At 47.6% G+C, this 22,285-nt stretch overlaps 1 protein-coding gene across 1 annotated transcript in view; it reads right to left on the bottom strand.

The window, feature by feature from the left end:
• Nucleotides 1-22,285, bottom strand: part of bcl9 (BCL9 transcription coactivator) — a 401,618-nt gene that overhangs the window by 146,195 nt on the left and 233,138 nt on the right. The window contains 1 exon segment of the mRNA XM_085998596.1: nucleotides 5,084-7,340. Coding sequence (XP_085854722.1) covers nucleotides 5,084-7,340 — 2,257 coding nt within the window.

Genomic DNA, 22,285 nt, shown 5'->3' with positions numbered 1-22,285 from the left:
TGTAAAATTCATGCCAAAAGCAGTAGCCATGTATCTTTTTTGATATAGCCTTGATGCCCACAATTATTTAACTAGTGTTTAATAACAATCAAAGTGCCTCAAGAGATCATTCAAATTTCATTTTTCAACCCTTAGATGCGCATATACAGTGGCAGCTGTTACAGTCAGATGCTCAAAGGGCACATTGCAAATTACAGCAAATATGGGTTAGTGTAGTTTATCTTCTATCCATGTATATTCAACAAGAATGAATAATTGTTTACAGGTTAAACAATCTTGGTGATTGCTGTTCCAAAGCTGTTAGATGTTTGAAGATATTTCTGCTAGCAAAGTTTAGCTTTTTTAATTCTGTAAAATGTCTCATCTCAATTTAACACAGATGTTTATTGTCCACTGTAATGTGTTGCAACGTCTGTCTCTTTAGAAATACAGGCCTAGAAATTCAGTTGGGCGCGCCAGCCGTTAGCGCCTTAGGAGGAGTAGATCTCGAGCGCTAGGCACTTAGCGCCCGGGCGCAGCGCGATCTGTGCCTCGCCCCAACTTCAGTACACATTTAGCGCCGGCGCAAAGTCTTAGCGCGCGCCCTGCTGCGCGCGCAGATCATGACGTCATTTCCTAGTGCAACGCCCTTTGTGCGCCCCGAACCGGAACTTCACTCGCGCCGGCCCATTGTGCGCCGGGCGGCCCTAACGACTGTGAAGTGGAACGGTACACAGCCGAGGCGGGCCGCGGGGAGCGCTAATTAAAGGGCACTTACCCTGCACTATAAAGGCCAGCCATTTTGCAGCATTCACTCTTGTGCAACGGTTTTTTGGAGAGAGACCAAGGAGGAGAGCTTACTGGTTTGGACCAACACTAGGACAGGTATTTTTGGCTCAGGCCAGAGCTTAGCAATTATCTTTGCCTTCATTGAGAGCTCAGTGTTTGCCAGCATATAATGGGGGCTGCATTGGGTGCCAACGCCGACTTTCAGCCTTATGACAGAAGGGCTTACAGATGCCGTGAGAGAGTGGCAGCCCTGGCTAGACGCAGAGGGGGCAACAGGCGTCGCCAACTGAGGCCTTACCCACCCAGGGTATACCGCCAGCAGTCCTCCTATCTGACCATGTCTGCCGCGAAGCGTGTTAGGAGGCTGCGATTCAGAAGGGAGGTGGTTGCAGACATCTGCCAGCTGCTTCACAGAGATCTGCAGCCACAGCTGATGCGCAGGACGTCTCTGTTGGTGGCAATGAAGGTGACGGTGGCTCTCAACTTCTATGCCACCGGCTCCTTCCAATCCGCTGCTGGGGACATCGCTAACATCTCCCAGTTCGCCGTGCATTGCTGCATCCGCCAGGTGACCGATGCCCTTTTCAGAAGGAGACATCAATTCATCTCCTTCCCCATGACCCTGGGCAAGCAGCAGCAGCGTGCAGTGGGATTTGCAAGAATAGCGGGCTTCCCCATGGTGCAGGGCGCCATTGACTGCACGTATGTGGCTTTGCGGGCACCTCTGGAGCATGCCGAGGATTACCGCAACCGGAAGGGCTACCATTCCCTCAATGTACAGCTGGTGTGTGACCACAGGCAGCGCATCCTAGCTGTCAATGCCCGCTTTCCAGGCAGCAGCCACGATGCCTTTATCCTGCGACAGACAACTGTGGCTGACATGTTCCAGGCACAGCCTCACCCAAGAGGATGGCTTATCGGAGACAAAGGCTATCCTTTGTGTACCTGGCTCATGACCCCGCTCCGCGCGCCCACGACCCCTGCTGAAGAGGCATACAACGAGAGCCATCAAGCGACTAGGAACATCATAGAACAAACAATCGGCGTCCTCAAGCAACAGTTCCGCTGTCTCGATCGCTCCGGGGGAGCCCTCCACTATTCGCAGGAGCGAGTCTCCCAATTCGTCGTCGTTTGCTGCATGCTGCACAACCTGGCTATCCGCAGGACTCAGGCACTGCCACCTCACGTTGGACCACCACCTCAGGAGGAGGAGCAGGAGGAGCATGAGGAGGAGGAGGACGAGGAGTACCAGCCCAGGAGGGAGGCAGAAGGTCCAAGGGCCGCCCGTCGGCGGCTTATTGAATGTCACTTCTAGGCCCCCTGTCAGGGAATGGCTTGTGCCAATGAAAGAACATGATTGCAGCCGCTCCGCAAGCCCTCAGCCGGTTAAGGCAACAAACACTTCAAAGATCAAACATGGACAATGTTAATAAATAAAATGCTTTATTGTACAAACTCAGGGCCCTTCCCACATGAAAACCAAAAACAGACGAAACCCCCAAAAAACACTCAAACACATTACTCGCTCCCACAACCTGGAGAGGATTAACAAAACAGTGCAACTAAAATGGCCGTCATCCTCGGCCTTCGTAAAAAACAAACATCACATCCTCGGCCTTCAAGAAACAAACATCCAATTCTCGGCCTTCAAAAAACAAACATCCAATTCTCGGCCTCAAAAAGCAAACACAACTGGCTACACATTCGACTTTTTGGCCCGCTAGGGCGATGCCTTGGCCATCTTTGTGTGGCCCCTGCCCGCCCTGCTGCTCCTCCTCAAAGTAAGGCCATTGGCTGCTGCAAGGCTGGGGGCAGGCTCCTGAGGGGCACATGTCGTGACGGCAGATGCCCTTGGGGGTCGGCCTAGTCGAGGTCTGGCCGTCGAGCGGGCGGCTGGTGAATGCTGCAGCTGTGGCTGGCCAGCATCAGTTGCTGCAGCAGCTCCTGGCAGCTCCACTGGGGGAGTGGCAGTGGCAGCTGGAGGAATGGGGGCAAGCTGGCGGATGGCAGGCGCTCGCTGGTCGCCTGAGACACTGGCACTCACCCGGGCCAGCACTGCAGCATGCGCACCAATCTGCCGAGGGACAGACCGCTGTGCTGCTGCAGCGCGCCGGGTGCCCTGGCGATGCCTGGCTGACACAGCGAGTGTGGCAGCAGTGAGTGCCTGTGTTGCCCTGTTCAGTGACCTCATCAGAGCACCCAGTGACTGCACGGCACCACTGATCAGCTGCCCACTCGCTGCCTGAGCTGCCCCGAATGCCGCCCGACTCGCTGCCTGCTCTGCCCCGAATTCCGCCAAACTGATGGCCTGTGAGGCCCCGATGTCGGTCACACTCTGAGAGAGGGACTCGATGGCCTCAGGCAACCGTGCCACTACCCCCATGAGCTCCGTGTGCCGGCGCTCCGAGTCCACGGACAAGTCCTCGAGGCGTCCCATCTCCTCGGCGAAGACCATCTCCGGACTGGAGGCCGGACTCTCCCTCTGGGGAGAAGGCCGCCGAGCTGGCCGACCCTTCCTGCGTTGCTGGACGCCGCTGGGCCCAGCAATTGGACTCCCCTCCGACCCTTCCCCCCTCTGGGGAGAAGGCCGCCGAGCTGGCCGACCCTTCCTGCGTTGCTGGACGCCGCTGGGCCCAGCAATTGGACTCCCCTCCGACCCTTCCCCCCTCTGGGGAGAAGGCCGCTGAGCTTCCACCCCCCTCCCGCGTTTCTGCAGGCTGCAGGTCCCACGAGCTCCCCTCCCCTCTGACACTTCCGCCACGCTCCCCTCCAGGGAAGACGTGTCCCCTACATTCACATGGGTTGCCGCGGCTGAGGGTTCCCCTGATGAGCCGCCTTCCTCTTGCTCCTCCTCGTCCTCCTCTTCTGAGGGGCTGTCACTGGCAAGTTCAGGGACCTCCTCCTCACCATCTGAAAGCAGGAAGGCACAAGAGTAGCTTTAGAGTGAGGAGAGGGCGTCAGCGAGGGATGCATGAGTGGTGGCATTCAGCACATTGGTCGGACAGTGGCAAAGGATGTAGATCTGATGCGCAAGTGGGACGAGAGAGGTCCAAAAGGTGATGTCCTTACCATTGGTGCCCAGAACAGGGTCGGCCTCTCCACATGCAACGGGGCCAATCACCCGGCCACCCATGATGCGCTCCACGCGATGTTGCAGCTCGGTGAGCGGCTGGATCTGGGGTCGGCCTCCCCCGGTCGCAGTCTGGCTCTTCTTATTATTGGCCAGCTTGGCCTGCAAGAGAAAGGACAGCCTCTAAGTACAGTGTGTAGCCCTGATCTTGTGTGCACTGCCTCCCATGGTGGAATAGCCTGGCCAGTGTGTCGCCCTGATCTTGTGTGCACTGCCTCCCATGGTGGAATAGCCTGGCCAGTGTGTAGCCCTGATCTTGTGTGCACTGCCTCCCATGGTGGAATAGCTTGGCCAGTGTGTTAAGTGCAGAATGTGCAATTGATGTTCATGCCTGTCCCATAGCTGCTGCATGAGGGCTGGCCATTAGGGCTTTCAGGTCCCTCTGCCCATAATGTGAGGTGCACATGCAAGGATGAGGAGGACACTGGAAAGGGTACTCACCCTGACAATCCGAGTGAGGTCATTAAACTTTTTGCGGCATTGGACACCGCTCCTGGGGACCTCGCTGTTGGCTGACACCTTGCTGGCGACATGCCTCCAGGCTCTCTGGTAGACGCGGCCCGGCGCCTTCCTGCCATTGTCCGGGTACAAAATATGGCGCCTCTTCTCCACAGCACCAACCAGCACACTCAGATCAAGCTCTGAGAAGCGCTGCGCTCGTTCACGGGCCTTCTGCATGGCTTCAGGTGCTATTTGGGTCCAGCAGCAGTGTTCAGGCCTAGCTGGAGGGCTCCACTATCCAGGGCGTGGCAGCAGACCAAGTCGACCCTTCCCCCTTAAGAGCTGGCCGGCGCCAGGGTGTCTGCTGTCAATCACGAGATGGCCGCACCTGCGCTGCGCCCGGCCTTGGCGCTCTCGCTCAGCACCTCCGGCTTAGCGCCTAAAGAGAGGCGTGCAGCGCCAGTTTTAGCGCTCGAGCAAACTCTTAGGGCGAAGCTAATGAATATCGGAGAAGTGGCCTCGATTTTGCGCCGGGCGCAAACTTTAGCGGCCGCCCGACTTTACCGCCCCAAAAGTGGCTACAATGAATTTCTAGGCCGGAGTCTTCATATTGTATGAAACATTAGAGCACAATAAACTCAAATAATGATAGCGGAGTGCAAGTGTCAATACAAAAAAGTATTAATTCTGCCATTTTCAATTTGAAAGCTTACATTAGATAGCTGAGTAATGAAAAACAAATACCTGATTCCATCGTTCCCATCAAGCCAGGTGATGTTAAACTAAGAGAGGGTTTATTGTTCTGTTGGATCCCTGGACTCTGGAGTGGAGGTTTAGGGGATGAAGTCCATCCAGGTGAAGGAGCTGGAAGAGATGGTGATTTGAGGTGGACTGGGGAAGCAGCTGCAGACCCAAGAATAGGGGGAGACTTGATGGATGCTGCAGCTGCCTGACCAGACAGCATGCCAGCAAGCTGAGACGGTGTTTGCGGGGACTTGAGGTTAGTTGGTGGTGAACCAACCATTGGAGACTGCACCTGTCTAATATTTGGTGACTTCAAAGGATTCATCCCTGGAGAGTTCACCTGACTAGAAACATTCAAATCTGATGGCTTACGGCCAAGACTTCGTTGAACTGGGAGGATTGCATTGAGAGTGTTCGGATTACTGGATGGATTTGGAGGTAGAGGTGGCATGTGACTTAGCCTAGAATTGCCTCCTGTATTAGTTAATTGCTCAGACAAAAATTGATCCCTTGGATTTCTTATTGCTCCTGGTCCCTGAGGCATACCAGGGAAAGGACGTGACTCTATGAAGTCTTGTGGTTGATCGGTAAACTGTGATGGCAACATTTTCTGCTGGTTAGCCAACATTTCTATATTGTTTGATTGCCTCATTTTCATGCCATCTTCTGGGCTCACATTGTGAGGGTGTCCTCCCCTGGGTCCTTGTTTTTGCAACACAGTCTGAGAGTTGGAGCTCATGCTCACATTCAGGTTCATGTTGACGTTCATATTCATGTTCATGCTAGTGGGTATCATTCCCATTTGCAAATCTCTGCCTGGTCCTGCTTGCAATGATGATCCTTTTGGACCAGGAAATTCCATTCTGGTGGGACTTGGAATACCTTCTCCTGGTAACCTTGGAAAGATGTTGCCATTTGCAGGGTCCAGATGCCTTTGTGATTGAAACATTCTGTTCATGTCCATTCCTGGCTGTACATTATCCATTCCCATTCCAGGAGACATTCTTAGCTGTTTTTCGGCCAACTGATGCTGGAATAGGTCATCTTGCATGTTCTGAGGGTTCGGGAACCTCTCCCCTCGGACTGGCCCACAAAATAGGCCTGGTCCATGAGGAAAATTTCTACTATCTGGCATTTTTGGCATATCATCTGGCCAGTTGACACCTGGAAGACCAGGTCTTGGTACTGGATTTGGGCCACCAGGAGTGTCCATAGCTGGATTTAACATTCCTGTGAAGCCAGGCATTCTCTGCAACTGATTTCTGGGAACCCCTCTGGGATTCATAGAGTTTGGAGGGTTCGTTCCTTCATAAGATTCTGCCCCTCCAGGTACCCATCCTTCTCCTGGATTTATTTGATAAGGTGGTGGTGGCCCTCTGATTGTACTTCTTGGGCCATGCTGGTGCATGATGATACCCTGTACCGTTCTGTGCTGAACAGCCTGCTCCTGTTTCCTCCGTTTCTCTTCGTAGAATTCCTGCTGCAGCTTCAACCATGCTAGTTGCTCTGGAGTCATGTGATCCATGTGCTCCTGCCCCGGCTGTGAATTAAGTACATTTTGCAGTGGTCCCATTTCAGCAGGCTGGAAAAGAACATCGCGATGGCCTGATAGTCCAAACGGCTGAGCTTCTGACCGAGAACTAGGTGGCTTTCCTATACTTTGTGATTGTGAAATCATGGCCTGCAGAGGTCCTTCAGGTTTTTTAGATGGAGCATCCAGTCCCCCAGTGTTCTGCGGGGGACAACTGTTTGAACCCCCTGAGTTTTCGCTTTCAGGAAAGAGCATTCTCTGAATGTCACGCAGCGTCTGTAATGAACGCTCTCTGTGCTCCAACTGTTCCTGAGACAGACCTTCTGGGTTTTCTCCCATATTCAACGTGCCATCTGCAGGTGCTGGTTGTGCTGCCTCTTTTGACTCACTCTTTGTTTCAGCTTCTGAACTGCTAGTTGGTGTATAAGTATTTTGTGCTACAGGGGTGGATGTTTGGTTGCTAGGTGCAGAGTTTTGACAAGCATCCTCAACAGGTAATGGAACAGAGCTTTGGGGACTTCCATCAGGATGTACTTTATTGTCCATGCCTGCATTGTCCTGGACAATATTCCCATGGGAGCCGACATGTTTGGATCCTTCACCTTGCTGAGATTGGTTCTGTGGCATTCTTGATGTCTGCTGATGGTTTTGTTCTTGCTTCTGTGATGGAGATGATTGCTGATGGTTTAGTGAAACAATTCGGTGAGCAGGTACTTGATTGTTTTGCTATAAAACACAATTTGGGAAACTGCATTTAAGTATATCAGAACAAAGCCAGTCAAGGGAATATAGCTGATTACCAACATGTATAAGTGCTGGGAAAACAACCATTGAGCACACCCAAGTGCGAGAAAAAATTCAGGTGCTGTAAATCAATTACATCATCTAATTGGAATAAGCCCAAGGATAGCACTTGGACACTACAGGTGACCATTGGCATGCTTTGTGTGCTTGTTATGGAGCTTGAGCGAGTATAGTGCCTCTGTCTCTTAAACTGCCTTCTCAAAAGGTGAGACAGTGGGACTGATTTTCCAAGTGTGCCCTTCCAGCGGGGAGCATTACCCACTGGCTATGCATATCAGGAAATCAATGACACGATGAGGCAGAAATTCCGAACCCTATGGGTGTGTACGCGCTGAGTACTCACCCGTAGGGCCAACGGAAATGCCGGCTTTAGGCATGCACTGCGCATGTTCCGGGGGGGGGGGGGGGAGAAGTCCGGGGAGGGAGCTGCGGCCAGGCGGCCGGCGGGAAAGCGGCCGGCCGCCGCGGGGCCTTTAATGCGCCGGCGCAAACACATGTTGGACTCTGTTGCCAGAGTCTTAGTTGCGGCTGCCACGGGCGAGGCGGCCGCAACTGAATTTCGGCGCTGGGGCCCGTCGGCATGGCAACCGGGACGCTGCGCACACCGATGACGTCATCGGTGCCGGCGCAGCGCTACCGGTGCAACGCCGCTTTAGGGCCCCAGGGAATTTTTCAACTGGCCATAACTCTGGCGCTAGTCCCTCTAGCGCCTCAAAAGCGGCGCTAAGGCTAGTGAATTTCTAGGCCTTACAATTCTTGCGCCTGGTAAAAGCAGGTGTAAGGTCTGTTTTTACCAGGATAAGAGTTGAAAAAAGTTAAAAAAAAGTTTTCCCACTGATTTATCATTTAAGAATACTTTAAAGAAAGGTAAGTTTATTTTTAGCCCCATAATTTAAATACAGTTTAAAAATGTGATTAAAAAAAAAAAAATTATTTAAAGTTTTACTATGTTTTGGGGGTGATCTCTATTCATATATTTGACAGGTCTTCCTGTCAACTGTATGAAGGGAGATTCCCTTCTCTGATTGGCTCCCCATGGCCCACATGATCCCAGGGACGCTGCGAACCGCCTGCGCCTCTGGGATACGTGGGCCCTGCACATCGGCAGTTTGGAGAAGCCCAGCAACGGAACTCTGCACCTCCCGGGAGCCCTCAGGTAAGGGCGCAGATTTTTCCAGATCGCAGCCCTCCGCCCGCGGGAGGCCTGCGAACGGAATTTCTGGGCCACTGCTTGTGAATTCCCAATATGCAGCTGATGGATAAGGCTTCCTCACCAGCTGTGTGTGTCAGAAATCTGACCCCCATATTTTACAGGGATAAGAAGTGAACATTTTTGATACATCAAACAGCTTTTTCTGTAGTCACAACAGATGTAAATAAATCTCACTCCACGGGTAAGATGCCTATGTAATTCTGGGAAAGACGGTAGGGGGTCAGGCACCGGTTTCTTTTCTGAGGAATGTTTGTCTGTTTTTTGTTTGAAAATCTGCAGAGAAAAGCATCTAAAGTAACTCAACTGACTTATTTGTCTCTTCAACCCTTTCATGAGCTGGTTAAAGTTACTGCGTTAATTAGATTGATTTCAACAACTTGCTATTACTGCTGACTTCCGTGAATGTTTATCTGAAGAGCCCTGTTTGGTAGCTCAGTCTGTTACAAAAGCATCTGTCATGACTGAATTATTTCTTTTCTGCATGGAAGGGAGTCCAGTGGAAATCCTACATGTAAAACAGAAACAGTTTCATTATGCAGTGAGAGCACAATATTCCAGTTTACTTTGGCACAAGAAAGAAATACTTGTATTTATATAGCGCCTTTCACAACCACCGGATGTCTCAAAGCGCTTTACAGCCAATAAAGTACTTTTGAAGTGGAGTCACTGTTGTAATGTAGGAAACGCGGCAGCCTATTTGCGCACAGCAAGGTCCCACAAACAGCAATGTGATAATGACCAGATAATCTGTTTTTGTTACGTTGGTTGAGAGATAAATATTGGCCAGGACACCAGGGATAACTCCCCTGCTGTTCTTCAAAATAGTGCTATGGGATCTTTTACGTCCACCTGAGAGAGCAGACGGGGCCTCGGTTTAACATCCCATCTGAAACATGGCACCTCCAACAGTGCAGCACTCCCTCAGCACTGCACTGGTGTGTCAGCCTAGCTTTATGTGTTTAAGTCCCTGGAGTGGGATTTGAACCCACAATCTTCTGACGCAAAGGCAAATATGCTACCAACTGAGCCACTGGGACTTGCTACTGAATGCTGGTATTTGTATCGAGCAACAACCTAAAGAAAAATTAAAAATCCAACAAAGCAGCTAGAAAAATTAAAGTAGCTTAGAAATTAAAATACTATAATTTTAAAATAACATTCACAATAAAGTTCTGTAACTTAATTCTTTAAACTCCCAGTGGAAATTTAGGCAACAAGTAATTATTGATCTATTAATTGCCATTTTTACTCATTTCCAATTATTACATAGGATATACAGCACAGAAACAGGCCATTCGGCCCAACCAGTCCATGCCGATGTTTATGTCCCACTCAAGCCTCCTCCCATCCTTCCTCATCTAACTCTATCAACATAACCCTCTATTCCCTTCTCCTTCATATGGTTATCTAGCCTCCCCTTAAATGCACCTCTACTATTCACCTCAACCATCCCTGTGGTAGCGAGTTCCACATTCTCACCACTCTCTGGGTAAAGAAGTTTCTTCTGAACTCACAATTTGATTTCTTGGTGACTATCTTATATTGATGGCCTCTAGCTTTGCTCTTCCCCACAAATGGAAACACTCTCTCTGTGTCTATTCTATCAAAACCTTGCAGAATTTTAAAGACCTCTAATAGGTCAGCCCTCAGCCATCTCTTTTCAAGAGGAAAGAGACCCAGTGCCTGTTCAGCCTTCCTAATAGGTATAACGTCGCATTTCTGGTGTCATCCTTGTAAATCTTTTTTGCACCCTATCCAGTGCCTCTATATCTTTTATATAATATGGCGACTAGAACTGTAAACAGTACTCCAAGTGTGTTCTAACCAAGGTTCAATACAAGCTTAGCATAACTTCTCTGCTTTTCAATTCTATCCCTCTAGAAATAAACCCTAGTGCTTGGTTTGCTTTTTTTAATCACAGAATCAGAGAAACTTACAGCATGGAAGGAGGCCATTTCAGCCCATCGTGTCCGCGCCGGCCAACAAAGAGCTATCCAGCCTAATCCTACTTCCCAGCTCTTGGTCCGTAGCCCTGCAGGTTACAGCATCCCAAGTGCACATCCAAGTACTTTTTAAATGTGGTTAGGGTTTCTGCCTCTACCACCCTTTCAGGCAGTGAGTTCCAGACCCCCACAACATTCTGGGTGAAGAAATTTCCCCTCAAATCCCCTCTAAACCTTCCACCAATTACTTTAATTCTGTGCCCCCTGGTTTTTGACCCCTCTGCTAAGGGAAATAGGTCTTTTCTATCCACTTTATCTATGCCCCACATAATTTTATACACCTCAGGTCTCCCCTCAGCCTCCTCTGCTCCAAGGAAAACAGACCCAGCCTATCCAGTCTTTCCTCATTGTTAAGACTCTCTACTCTCGGCAACATCCTTGTAAATCTCCTCTGAACCCTCTCCAGTGCAATCACATCTTTCCTGTAATGCGGTGACCAGAGCTGCATGCAGTACTCTAGCAGAGGCCTAACTAGTGTTTTATACAGTTGAAGCATAATCCCCCTGCTCTTGTATTCTATGCCATGGCTAATAAAGGCAAGCATTTTGTATGCCTTCTTAACCACCTTATCTATCTGGCCTGCTACCTTCAGGGATCTGTGGACATGCACTCCAAGGTCCCTTTGTTCCTCTACACTACTCAGTGTCCTCTAAAGATTCTGGAGTATTTAGCCCTCGGTATCTGTCATACGCCTCCCTTTTTTTCTTTTCCTACCCTGTATGTCCCTAGACATCCAGGGGGCTCTAGATTTGTTAGTCCCACCTTTTTTCTTTAAGGGTACATATTTGGTCTGAACCTTTCGGATCTCCTCCTTTATAGCCTCCCACTGCTCTGACACTGATTTACCTTCAAGCAGCTGTTTCCAGTCCACTATGGCTAAATCACCTCTGAGCTTAGTAAATTTGCTTTTCCCCAATTTAGAATTTTTATTCCTGGTCTATCCTTGTCCTTTTCCATAACTACCTTAAACCTAACAGAATTATGGTCACTAGCACCAAAATGCTCCCCCACTGATACGCCTTCTACCTGCCCAGCTTCATTCTCTAAAACTAAGTCCAGAACCGCCCCCTCCCTTGTTGGGCTTGCTACATACTGGCTAAAAAAGTTCTCCTTGATGCATTTTAGGAATTCCGCACCCTCTATACACTTCATATAATTTCATCCCAGTTAATATTGCAGTAGTTGAAATCCCCTACTATTACTGCCCTATAGTTATTGCACTTCTCAGAAATTTGTCTACATATTTGTTCTTCTCGCTCCCTCTCACTGTTTGGGGGTCTGTAGTACACTCCCAGCAGTGTGATCACCCCTTCTTTGTTTTTCAATTCGGCCCATATGGCCTCGTTTGATGATCCCTCCAACATATCATCCCACCTCACAGCTGTAATAGTTTCTTTAATCAATACCGTTACCCCCTCCCTTTTTACCTCCCCCTCTATCCCGTCTGAAAATCCTGTAACCAGGAATGTTGAGCTGCCATACCTGCCCCTCTTTCAGCCACGTCTCTGTAATAGCTATAATATCATAGTCCCTGTGCCCTCAGCTCATCTGCCTTGTTCGCTATACTCCTTGCATTTAGTACAGGCAAGCCACCTTGTTGACTACTATCTAGCCCTTGATTCCTCTGTCCTTCCAATTTACTGTCAACATTTTTGTTTTCCAATTCCAGTTTTCTTCCCTCCCTATTGACTCCATACTTAGGTTCCCATCCACCTGCCAAGCTAGTTTAAACCCTCCCCAACAGCACTAGCAAACCCTCCCACGAGGATATTGGTCCCGTTCCCATTGAGGTGCAACCCATCTGACTTGTAGAGGCCCCACCTCCTCCAGAAATGGTTCCAATTCCTCAGGAATCTAAAGCCCTCCCTCCTATACCATCTCTCCAGCCACGCATTCATCTGCTCTATTATCTTTAATGGCCTTATTAACCTGACATTGCTACTTTTAGTGATTTGTATATTTTTACTCCCAGATCACTTTGCTCCTCTACCCCATTCAGATTCTTATTTTCCAAGTAATATGCAAACTCCTTATTTTTCTTACCAAAATGTAATACCTCACACTTTTCTGTGTTGAAATTCATTTGCCAATTATATGCCCATTCTTCAAGTTTATTAATGTCTTCTTGTAATTTGTTGCAGTCCTCCTCAGTATTGACTATTTGCTGTCATCTGCAAATTTAGAAATTATGTTTTTGATTCCAAAGTATAAATCATTAATGTAAATTGTGAACAACAGTGGTCCCAGCACTGATCCTTGTGGGACACCACTACCCACCTTCTGCCACTGTGAATGGAGCTAACTGTCCATTCTGTTACTTGCCCCCTGACTCTGCATGCTCTGACCTTATTCATTAGTCTATTACGTGGCAATTCAAAATGCACAGACTACAATATGAAAATAAGTGAACATGTCAATAAGAACTTCCAACCAGAACAACTTCTCTATCTAGCTTGAAAGGAATAGCCTGTGCAGAGCATTTTATAGTCACTCGGCTCCATCTCGGAGCCAGCTTCCACTTGCTGCGATGTGTGGAAGTACAGTTTCTCATTTAGACATAAAATGGCTTCCTAGGCATAGAATAAAATTCATTTAAACTTTAAATGGCCAACAGCATGATTCACTAATCATGTTTTAAGGGAACGAGACATTTTAGGAATGGCATATACGTACTCCTTGTCTGTGATAAGCTTAACAAGGAGCCTCAGTTTCCAAACAAACAGCCAAGGACATGATAAGGTAAACATCGGCCCACGGGCCCAGTTGGTACAGTGAGAGAACAGAAGGAACAGAGAGATCCCATAATAAAGGATTAATTAATCTTATCCCAAAGGTATTTCTGTTCGTTATTCTAACGCAGCCCGGAATACATTGTTTCAATAATTCGCAAGGTCTGTGCCTTTGTAATCAGTTATGATTCAATACTATGTCATGTGGCATAGAAAGCCTGTTTTGCTTTTTACTGTATAAATATGTTACAATTTCTGTATTACTTTGAAGAGGTCTGATGTAACCCTTGTCTACACAACTCTTCCCTTGCAAGCAAATAAAGCCTGTCTTTAATGATACTTTGTGTTTAAGAATCTTACTAGGGAGTCGAGACTTCGACAGTATTACTTGGAGGTTCCACCGAGATCGCTTGCTGCCTTTCGGTAAGTCACGGACAAGGACATCGTGAATCTCTAATGACAGATCCTGAATGGCCACAGTGATGCTTTATCACATAAAAGGATTTCTCATTAGATATTAAGTTGGTGTGGTCTATTTCTTCCGATGGGAGTACTGCGATCTAGTTAAGACTCATGTTTTAGACTTGAGTTGAATCCTGTAACTTTTGCTTCTTTTATTGTTGACCACTGAAAGGAGGAGAATACTGACTACTCAAGTCTTTAAAGAAAAAAAGTATCGGGCAAAGAAGGCAAGAGGAAAGTCGACAAGGCTGAGTCCCATAAGGTACCAAGTTAAAACTGCAGTATCAAGGGTGGGTCCCTTTAACCGGGGCTGAGTCCCGCGGCAGAAAGTATCATTTGAGAATTGTCACTGTAATTTTTTAAGATCTGTATTATCAGGTTCAGGATTTTTCTCCGTTGAGATACCTTCTACGAGGGTTCAAGCCCCTCGCATTAAAGCATAAGGATTCTATTGTTTTCCATTTTTTGTTGACTATTGACAGCATTAAGACAGAAAACTCTCACATAAAGTATAAGTTAAACGTTAAGGACTCAGCTTGTAGTGGCGTATAACGCAAACTGAGAATTGACTATTTGTTTAGTTTAAAGTATAAGATAAATGTCTGAATATTTGGTCTGTTTGCCTGTTTGGGCAGCTGCATTGCTTATCATTTCTTTGACTGTTGTTATTACTTGTTATTTTTCATCACTTGTGGTCCTTTGGACAGTCAGTAATAATCATAAGGGGGTAAGGGGTGAAACTTGCGATCTAGAAGAAGAGAGCCTAGTTTAAAAAAAGCACCAAACAAACTAAGATGGGAGCTGCACAGAGCAAGATCCCAGAAAAGGGAACTCCCGCTTCTTATGTCTTTACCTACTATGGTCAGATATCCATAAATGATTTACCTAAGTGGGCTCGATGGACCAAGAAAGACAGACACCCTTTCCCCGTGGATGGTACATTTAATCTAGATAGAATCACGTGTCTATAAAACTGCCTAGCAGGCAGAGACCCAAGGAGAAGGGGTGCAAAGTCAGTAAATTGGTCTGCCTTCTCAGATTGGAAAAGGGAAGCAGAAAAACATAAGGAACGCAGCATATTAGCTAGTAAAATTGAGAACAAAAATAAGAAAAGAGATCTAATGAATAAATTGATTAAACAAGAAAAGGTTACACTAATGCCTTTAAGACAAAACCCGAAGCCTACTGCTCCTCCCTGTGAATATCCTCCCATGCCCATGACTCATTCCAGTGATGACGAGGATCAGGGATGGTTCAGAAGACCAGCCCCGCCTCCTGAATATGAAGTGCAACAACAAGGCGCAGCGGGTGGTGAATCACCCGACCCCAGTGCTGTAAGTCAGGAGAATATAATCAACACTAGATAAGATAATTGAGACAACTCAGAAAAGGGATGAAGATGTTGAGGATTATATAGAAAGAATGGAAGCAGTTATGGGACAGCATTCGGGTATGACAAAAGAAAATTACCAAATCCCTTTAATTAACGCCCTTGTAAACAGCCTCAGAACAGAACTTAAGGAACCGTTGACTTTAGTTTGCCTTGACTGGAGACATAAAACCATTCCTGAATTGACACAAATCTTGAAAGGAATACAGGAAAGGAATAAAGATCAAAAGAGTAAAGTTTCCTTGTTAATGGAGCAAGCAGCTTCTCCAGCCCCAACCGCCCAGACTACTATTTACTACCAGGGTCAAAACAGGGGACGAGGTAGAGGGTATAACAGAGGCGGATTTAGAGGAAATAGTAGAGGAGGGACTGGCAGAGGCCAGTGGAACGGAAGAGGCACAAATTCTCCATGTTTTAACTGTGGTCAGGTCAGACACTGGAAGTCCGACTGTCCGTTCCCCAAGCAGCAGAATCAAGGATGGGGAGGTGCCCCAAACAATGTAAATACCCAAGCCCAGGTTCACACTCGTCCGCAGGCAGGTTTTACAACAGGGAATCCTTGGGGAGGTCAAAATACGGAAGGACATTCCGGAGTGCCAGTGCAAAATTATTCAGCATGACGCAGAGACGCAGCCTCAGACGTTACCCACCTCCTGCAGTTACCCTTAGTATCGCTAAATTCTAGAGATGAGCCATATCTATCCATAAATATGCAAGGCAAGAAAGTCCCTTTCCTCGTCGACACAGGAGCCACAACCTCACTATTGACAAAACAATACGCTACAGGAATTCCATGCACTGACAAGGATGTTACCTGCATAGGACTTTCTGGTGTCTCACAGACTCTGACATGGTCACAACCGTTACAAATACGAGCAGATAATTTTTCTGGCCAACATGCTTTTTTATCAGACGACGCCCCCATGAACCTTTTAGGGAGAGACTTGTTGTGCAAAATGCAGGCAACAATAATTTGTTCAGAAAAAGGACTGCAGATACACGTTCCGACCGATAGATGTACTATGTGCCTTTTACAAGAACAGCTGGCACATGAATCTGCATTGCACTGCCTTTTATGAAGGCACGGGAAAAGACACGACTATAAAAGACAGTTACTCAATTAGATCCCGTTGCACGTGGGTTGCCTGGATGCCTGCCAATTCTAGCTGCTGCCTATTACGCTGTACAACAGGCTCAAGGCATCACGCTTAATCACCGAACTGTTTTGTTTGTACCACATTCAGTGGAAGTACTGTTATCAAAATACGCCACTCAGCATCTAACATCAGCCCGTAGCAGCAAATATGAGGTTGAACTGTTATCCAACTCCAATCTCATAATTCAAAGATGTTCAGTTTTGAATCCAGCCACACTGCTACCCACAGAAGAGGACAGAATCCCACACTGCTGTGACACGGTTACCCAGTTGGCTACTAAGCCCCGAACAGATTTATCTGAAACTCCTGTTCCTAATAGTGACTTGGTATTCTACGTAGACGGGTCAGCCCTTAGGGATGACAAGGGATCACCTAGGGCTGGATATGCCATATCAGATGATCACTCGATTGTGGAGGCACTCTCACTACCTCAATCCTTTTCAGCGCAACAAGCAGAACTCTTCGCTCTTACCAGAGCTTGTATATTGGCTACTGATCAAACTGTTAACATTTATACCGACTCCAGGTATGCTTTTGGAGTTGCTCACGATTATGGACAGATCTGGAAATTAAGGGGGTTTCTAACTTCCTCAGGATCAACTATTGAGAATGCTGAGCAAATCAATAATCTCTTAAAGGCTCTCGTGTGTCCCACTAAGATTTCAGTTATTAAATGTCAGGCTCATACAGGTAGTCAGGATCAGATATCCTTGGGTAACGAGAGATCAGATAGAGCTGCTAAATCAGCCGCGTCAACAAAAATCAGATAATGACCCACCTTCTATTAATGATGTTTTAGCCTTTCAGTCACAGGCTAACCCGGACGAAGTGTTAGCTTGGGCAAGGGATTCTTGCTTTAAAACGCCTGAAGGGGTATGGGTTCACCATGACGGCCGCATGGTGGCGCCTAAATCTTTACTCCCATGGATTGCCCGATGCGTTCATGTGTTCACGCATGCGGGCAAAGGGGGGATGGCAGACTATATTAATCAAACATGGTATGCACCAGGTATTTCGGCTTCGGCAATTGCAAAACAAATTAGTGAAAGGTGCACCATTTGCCAGGAAATGAATCCAGGCAAGACAGAGAAAGTACAGGCTGCCTCCCACCCAAATCCATCAGGCCCTTTCGTACATTTACAAATGGATTTTATTGAATTACCTCCATGTTTAGGATTTAAGTATGTGTTAGTAATTATAGATATGTTTTCAAGATGGGTTGAAGCTTTCCCATGTAAAAAAGAATGATGCTGTAACAGTAGCAAAGTGCTTGTTAAAAGAAATCATACCAAGGTTTGGAATACCTATGCAGCGTTCAAGCGACAGAGGATCGCATCTCACTGGAGCAATTATAAAAGAACTATGTAAAGCTTTGCAGATTAACCAGCATCTTCACTGCAGTTATCATCCACAATCCGCAGGACTGGTGGAAAGACATAATGGAGTGCTGAAGAATAAACTTTCTAAACTTTGCAATGAAACCGGACTTAAATGGGTCGAACTATTACCCTTAGCATTGATGATAATGCGAGCAGCAACTAACAGGACCAATGGACTGCCTCCACATGAGATTGTTATGGGACGACCCCTAAGACTGCCATTCTCAGCACCATTTACGGTGAAACAAATGGACATTCATAAAATGGATGAGACTATGCTAAACTATTGCATCGCATTAACTAAATGTATTTCCAGCTTTCACCAACAGGTAAAGGAAGCTCAAACGAGTCCAGCAGAGGGAAAGTGCCACGACTTGGAACCAGGAGACGACATCTACGTGAAGGTTTTTAAAAGAAAGAACAGCCTGCAACCACGCTTCGAAGGACCATATCAAGTGCTCCTGACTACAAACACAGCCGTAAAAGTCAAGGAAAGATCTTCCTGGATTCACGCATCCCATTGCAAGAAGGCGCCGAATAAAGACAATTGATTTTTTGAAAGACTCTAACAATGAAGGCGTTACTTATATTTTGTATACTAATCGGACTACTGAGTCTAAAATGCCAAGGAGATGGGGAAAGATCCCGAAAGAAACGAGAATTACACGTGAATACCTTTTTGTACATGTCTTACGAATATGCTAGACGCAGTAAGTCAGTATGAAAACCCAAAGAACCAAGGCTGGGCTGACTGGTTATTGGGAGGATGGCTGGGATCAGTAGGACAAATATTATTGCATGGACTAGTAATAGTGATAGCCCTGATTGTATGCATTGCTCTGTTTGTCACAATGATTAAGTGTTGTTGCAATAGGTTGGGCAAGGCAGTCTTGCCTGCGATGAATATGATGATACAGAGAGAAGTAAAGTCAGTAGAGGAAAAGAATGGTCCCCTGGATGAGGAACTGAGATGATTGAATAAAATACAATTATAGGGATTAGAAAACTTAGACAAATATATACATATATATACTCCACATGCTCTCCTCTTTCTGCAAAACACATTTTCCATTTACATGGGAACTGCAGGCTAGGAAAAAGAGAGAGGACTCCTTTCAACAACAAGCCAGTGTCGTCGACTTTGTATATCACTTGGTCCGCACTTTGGGGGCTTACATAGAAGCACTTGTGCTTAGGAGAACCCCACAGGTTAGTTATAAACTGTGTGGGCCATGAATTAGGCCTCCTCTATAAGCTGCTGTTCCCTATCTTTTAGAAAGTGCATAGTGGCACTAGAACTGCAGGCTAATATAAGCTGCAGGAAAATTAGAACTGCAGGCTAATATAAGCTGCAGAAATACAAAGACATAAACCTAAAATCAAATCAAACATAATTAAACCCTACAAAAACACACGCCCAAACACTAAGAATAGACAGAGAAGAAAGACGATCTTAAACAAGGTCAACCATCAATACAGGTAAATCCCGGGGATGGTTCCAAACGGAAAAGAAGATCCTTGGCTAAAATCTAAATTTAGTATGAGGACCGATAGGAAGAGGTTAATTTCAGTTATGTTGTCCTAGTAAGGACAAAAGGGAAGAATGTGGAAGTACAGTTTCTCATTTAGACATAAAATGGCTTCCTAGGCATAGAATAAAATTCATTTAAACTTTAAATGGCCAACAGCATGATTCACTAATCATGTTTTAAGGGAACGAGACATTTTAGGAATGGCATATACGTACTCCTTGTCTGTGATAAGCTTAACAAGGAGCCTCAGTTTCCAAACAAACAGCCAAGGACATGATAAGGTAAACATCGGCTCACGGGCCCAGTTGGTACAGTGAGAGAACAGAAGGAACAGAGAGATCCCATAATAAAGGATTAATTAATCTTATCCCAAAGGTATTTCTGTTCGTTATTCTAACGCAGCCCGGAATACGTTGTTTCAATAATTCGCAAGGTCTGTGCCTTTGTAATCAGTTATGATTCAATACTATGTCATGTGGCATAGAAAGCCTGTTTTGCTTTTTACTGTATAAATATGTTACAATTTCTGTATTACTTTGAAGAGGTCTGATGTAGCCCTTGTCGACACAACTCTTCCCTTGCAAGCAAATAAAGCCTGTCTTTAACGATACTTTGGCCTAGAAATTCGGTTTTGGCGCAGCGAGGGCTTTAGCGCCGGAAGTTAGTGCCGGCGCTAAGTCCCCCTGCGCGCGCCAAACGGCTGCCGGCGCTACTGAGGGGTCTCAGCGCCTCAAAACTGGCGCCACGTGCCGCATTGTGGCGCTATTCCGGCGCTGCGGCGCCCGCTGAGGTGCGGCAGGCTCGGGAAGTGCAGGCCTCCTCCTTCCGTTGAGGAGCTGCCTGCACCCGGCCGCGGCCCGCGATAATCTTTTTAAAAATGAGCCCGGCACCTCGGACAAGTGCCGGGCTTGCTTCTGTTCCGGGGGGGGCGGGGGGGAAGTCCGGGGAGGGAGCTGCGGCCAGGCGGCCGGCGGGAAAGCGGCCGGCCGCCGCGGGGCCTTTAATGCGCCGGCGCAAAGTTCTGTAAGGCACCTCTGCCAGAACGTTGCTTGCGGCTGCCACGGGCGAGGCGGCCGCAACTCAATTTCCGAGTTCGGGCGGGTTACCATGGCAACCGGGACGCTGCGCACACCGATGACGTCATCGGTGCCGGCACAGCGCTACCGGCCTAACGCCGATTTAGGGCCCCTGTCAATTTCTAAACTGGCCATAACTTCGGCGCTAGGCCCTCTAGCGCCTCAAAAGCGGCGCTAAGGCCAGTGAATTTCTAGGCCTTTGGCCTAGAAATTCGGTAGGCTTAGCGCCGCTTTTGAGGCGCTAGAGGGCCTAGCGCCGGAGTTATGGCCAGTTTGGAAATTGAGTGGGTCCCCAAATCGGCGTTAGGCCGTTAGCGCTGCGCCAGCACCGATGACGTCATCGGTGTGCGCAGCGTCCCGGTTGCCATGGTAACCCGCCCGAACTCCGAAATTGACTTGCGGCCGCCTCGCCCGTGGCAGCCGCAAGCAACGTTCTGGCAGAGGTGCCTTACTGGACTTTGCGCTGGTGCATTAAAGGCCCCGCGGCGGCCGGCCGCTTTCCCGCCGGCCGCCTGGCTGCAGCTCCCTCCCCGGACTTCTCCCCCCCCGCCCCCCCCCCCCGGGACAGATGCAAGCCCGGCACTTGTCCGAGGTGCCGGGCTCATTTTTACAATGATTTTCGCGGGCCGCGGCCGGGTGCAGGCAGCTCCTCCTTAAGGGAAGGAGGAGGCCTGCACTTCCCGAACCTGCCGCACCGCAGCGGGCGCCGCAGCGCCGGAATAGCGCCGCAATTCAGCGCGTAGCGCCAGTTTTCAGGCGCAAACAGCTTTCAGCAGCGCCGGCAGCCGTTTGGGCGCAGAACTAGTGAATGTTTGGCCCGCCCAGCGCGACTTAGCTCCGGCACTAACTTCCGGCGCTAAAGCCGTCGCTGCGCCAAAACCCAATTTCTAGGCCTTTGTGTTTAAGAGTCTTACTAGGGAGTCGAGACTTCAACAGATGTCAGTAATGTTGGCATAGTTACTGGCTTCATATTCCTCTAATTCCAAGAGATGCTTTTCTCCCCCGCCGCCCCACCCATAAAAAACACTTAAGCCAACATCTTCCTTCCACGAAGTGTCCTTCATTTCTTCTTTCACCCTGAAGACCAGATCCCGATGATTTCTGCACAACCACAGATCCTTATTGCATCCACAATTAAATCACGAACTCTCGAAATCTAGTTTAACTGAATCTTGAATTTATGTAGCTGAACTCCCCACCTCTGTGTACTGGCCATTCTTTGCAATTGCCTTCCACCTCGAAAGTTTCCCAGTTATCTTAAAGAATTCCCTCTTGCACATACTGTTTAATTAGAAGATTATTTACTCCTGATAATTCAGACACATTTTGCACTAAAAATTTAAATTGCTGAACAATTTGAATTAAGCACTGTAAAATGGAAATTCAGCACTAAGTTAAATTTTGATTATCAGTTCATTTGAATTAAGCAAATATGAATTTGGAAAGCACAGAACTATTTGGGCCCACTCTTTACAACCCACAATAATAGCAAAGCAAACAGAATGTTGACTTATGTAAATTGAAGTTGCAACACAGAAACATGCAATTTGCCAAAAAATCCCAATCACATTTACCCACCCAGTTCCCATATCCCTTCATTCCCTTTTGTTTCACTCACCTATCCAATCTAATCGTATATAGAGGAGCGGCAGGGGTAAGTTACAGCTCAGTGTTTAGTTAATTGGTTAGTGTTATTGTTAGTGGTTAGTGTTATTTTTAGTGGTTTGAGTTTTGGGGGTGAAATTGGATTAGCCCCAAAAACAGGCACGGGGATCGTGATGCATGATCGGTCCATGCGGTTGAAAGGAGTGCAGGCAGTACATAAACTTCGTGCTGCCTGCTACTTTACACGATAGCAGTGCACAGCACAGTGCTGAGCACACTGCTGACTGGCTGTGCGGTCAGCAGGGAGCCAAAGTTCACGAT

Source organism: Somniosus microcephalus, chromosome 10 (assembly GCF_052327205.1).
Source record: "Somniosus microcephalus isolate GS21.2 chromosome 10, FLI_Smic_1.0, whole genome shotgun sequence".
In the NCBI taxonomy this organism is placed as follows: Eukaryota; Metazoa; Chordata; class Chondrichthyes; order Squaliformes; family Somniosidae; genus Somniosus; species Somniosus microcephalus.
This window is presented reverse-complemented; position numbering and strand designations above follow the sequence as displayed.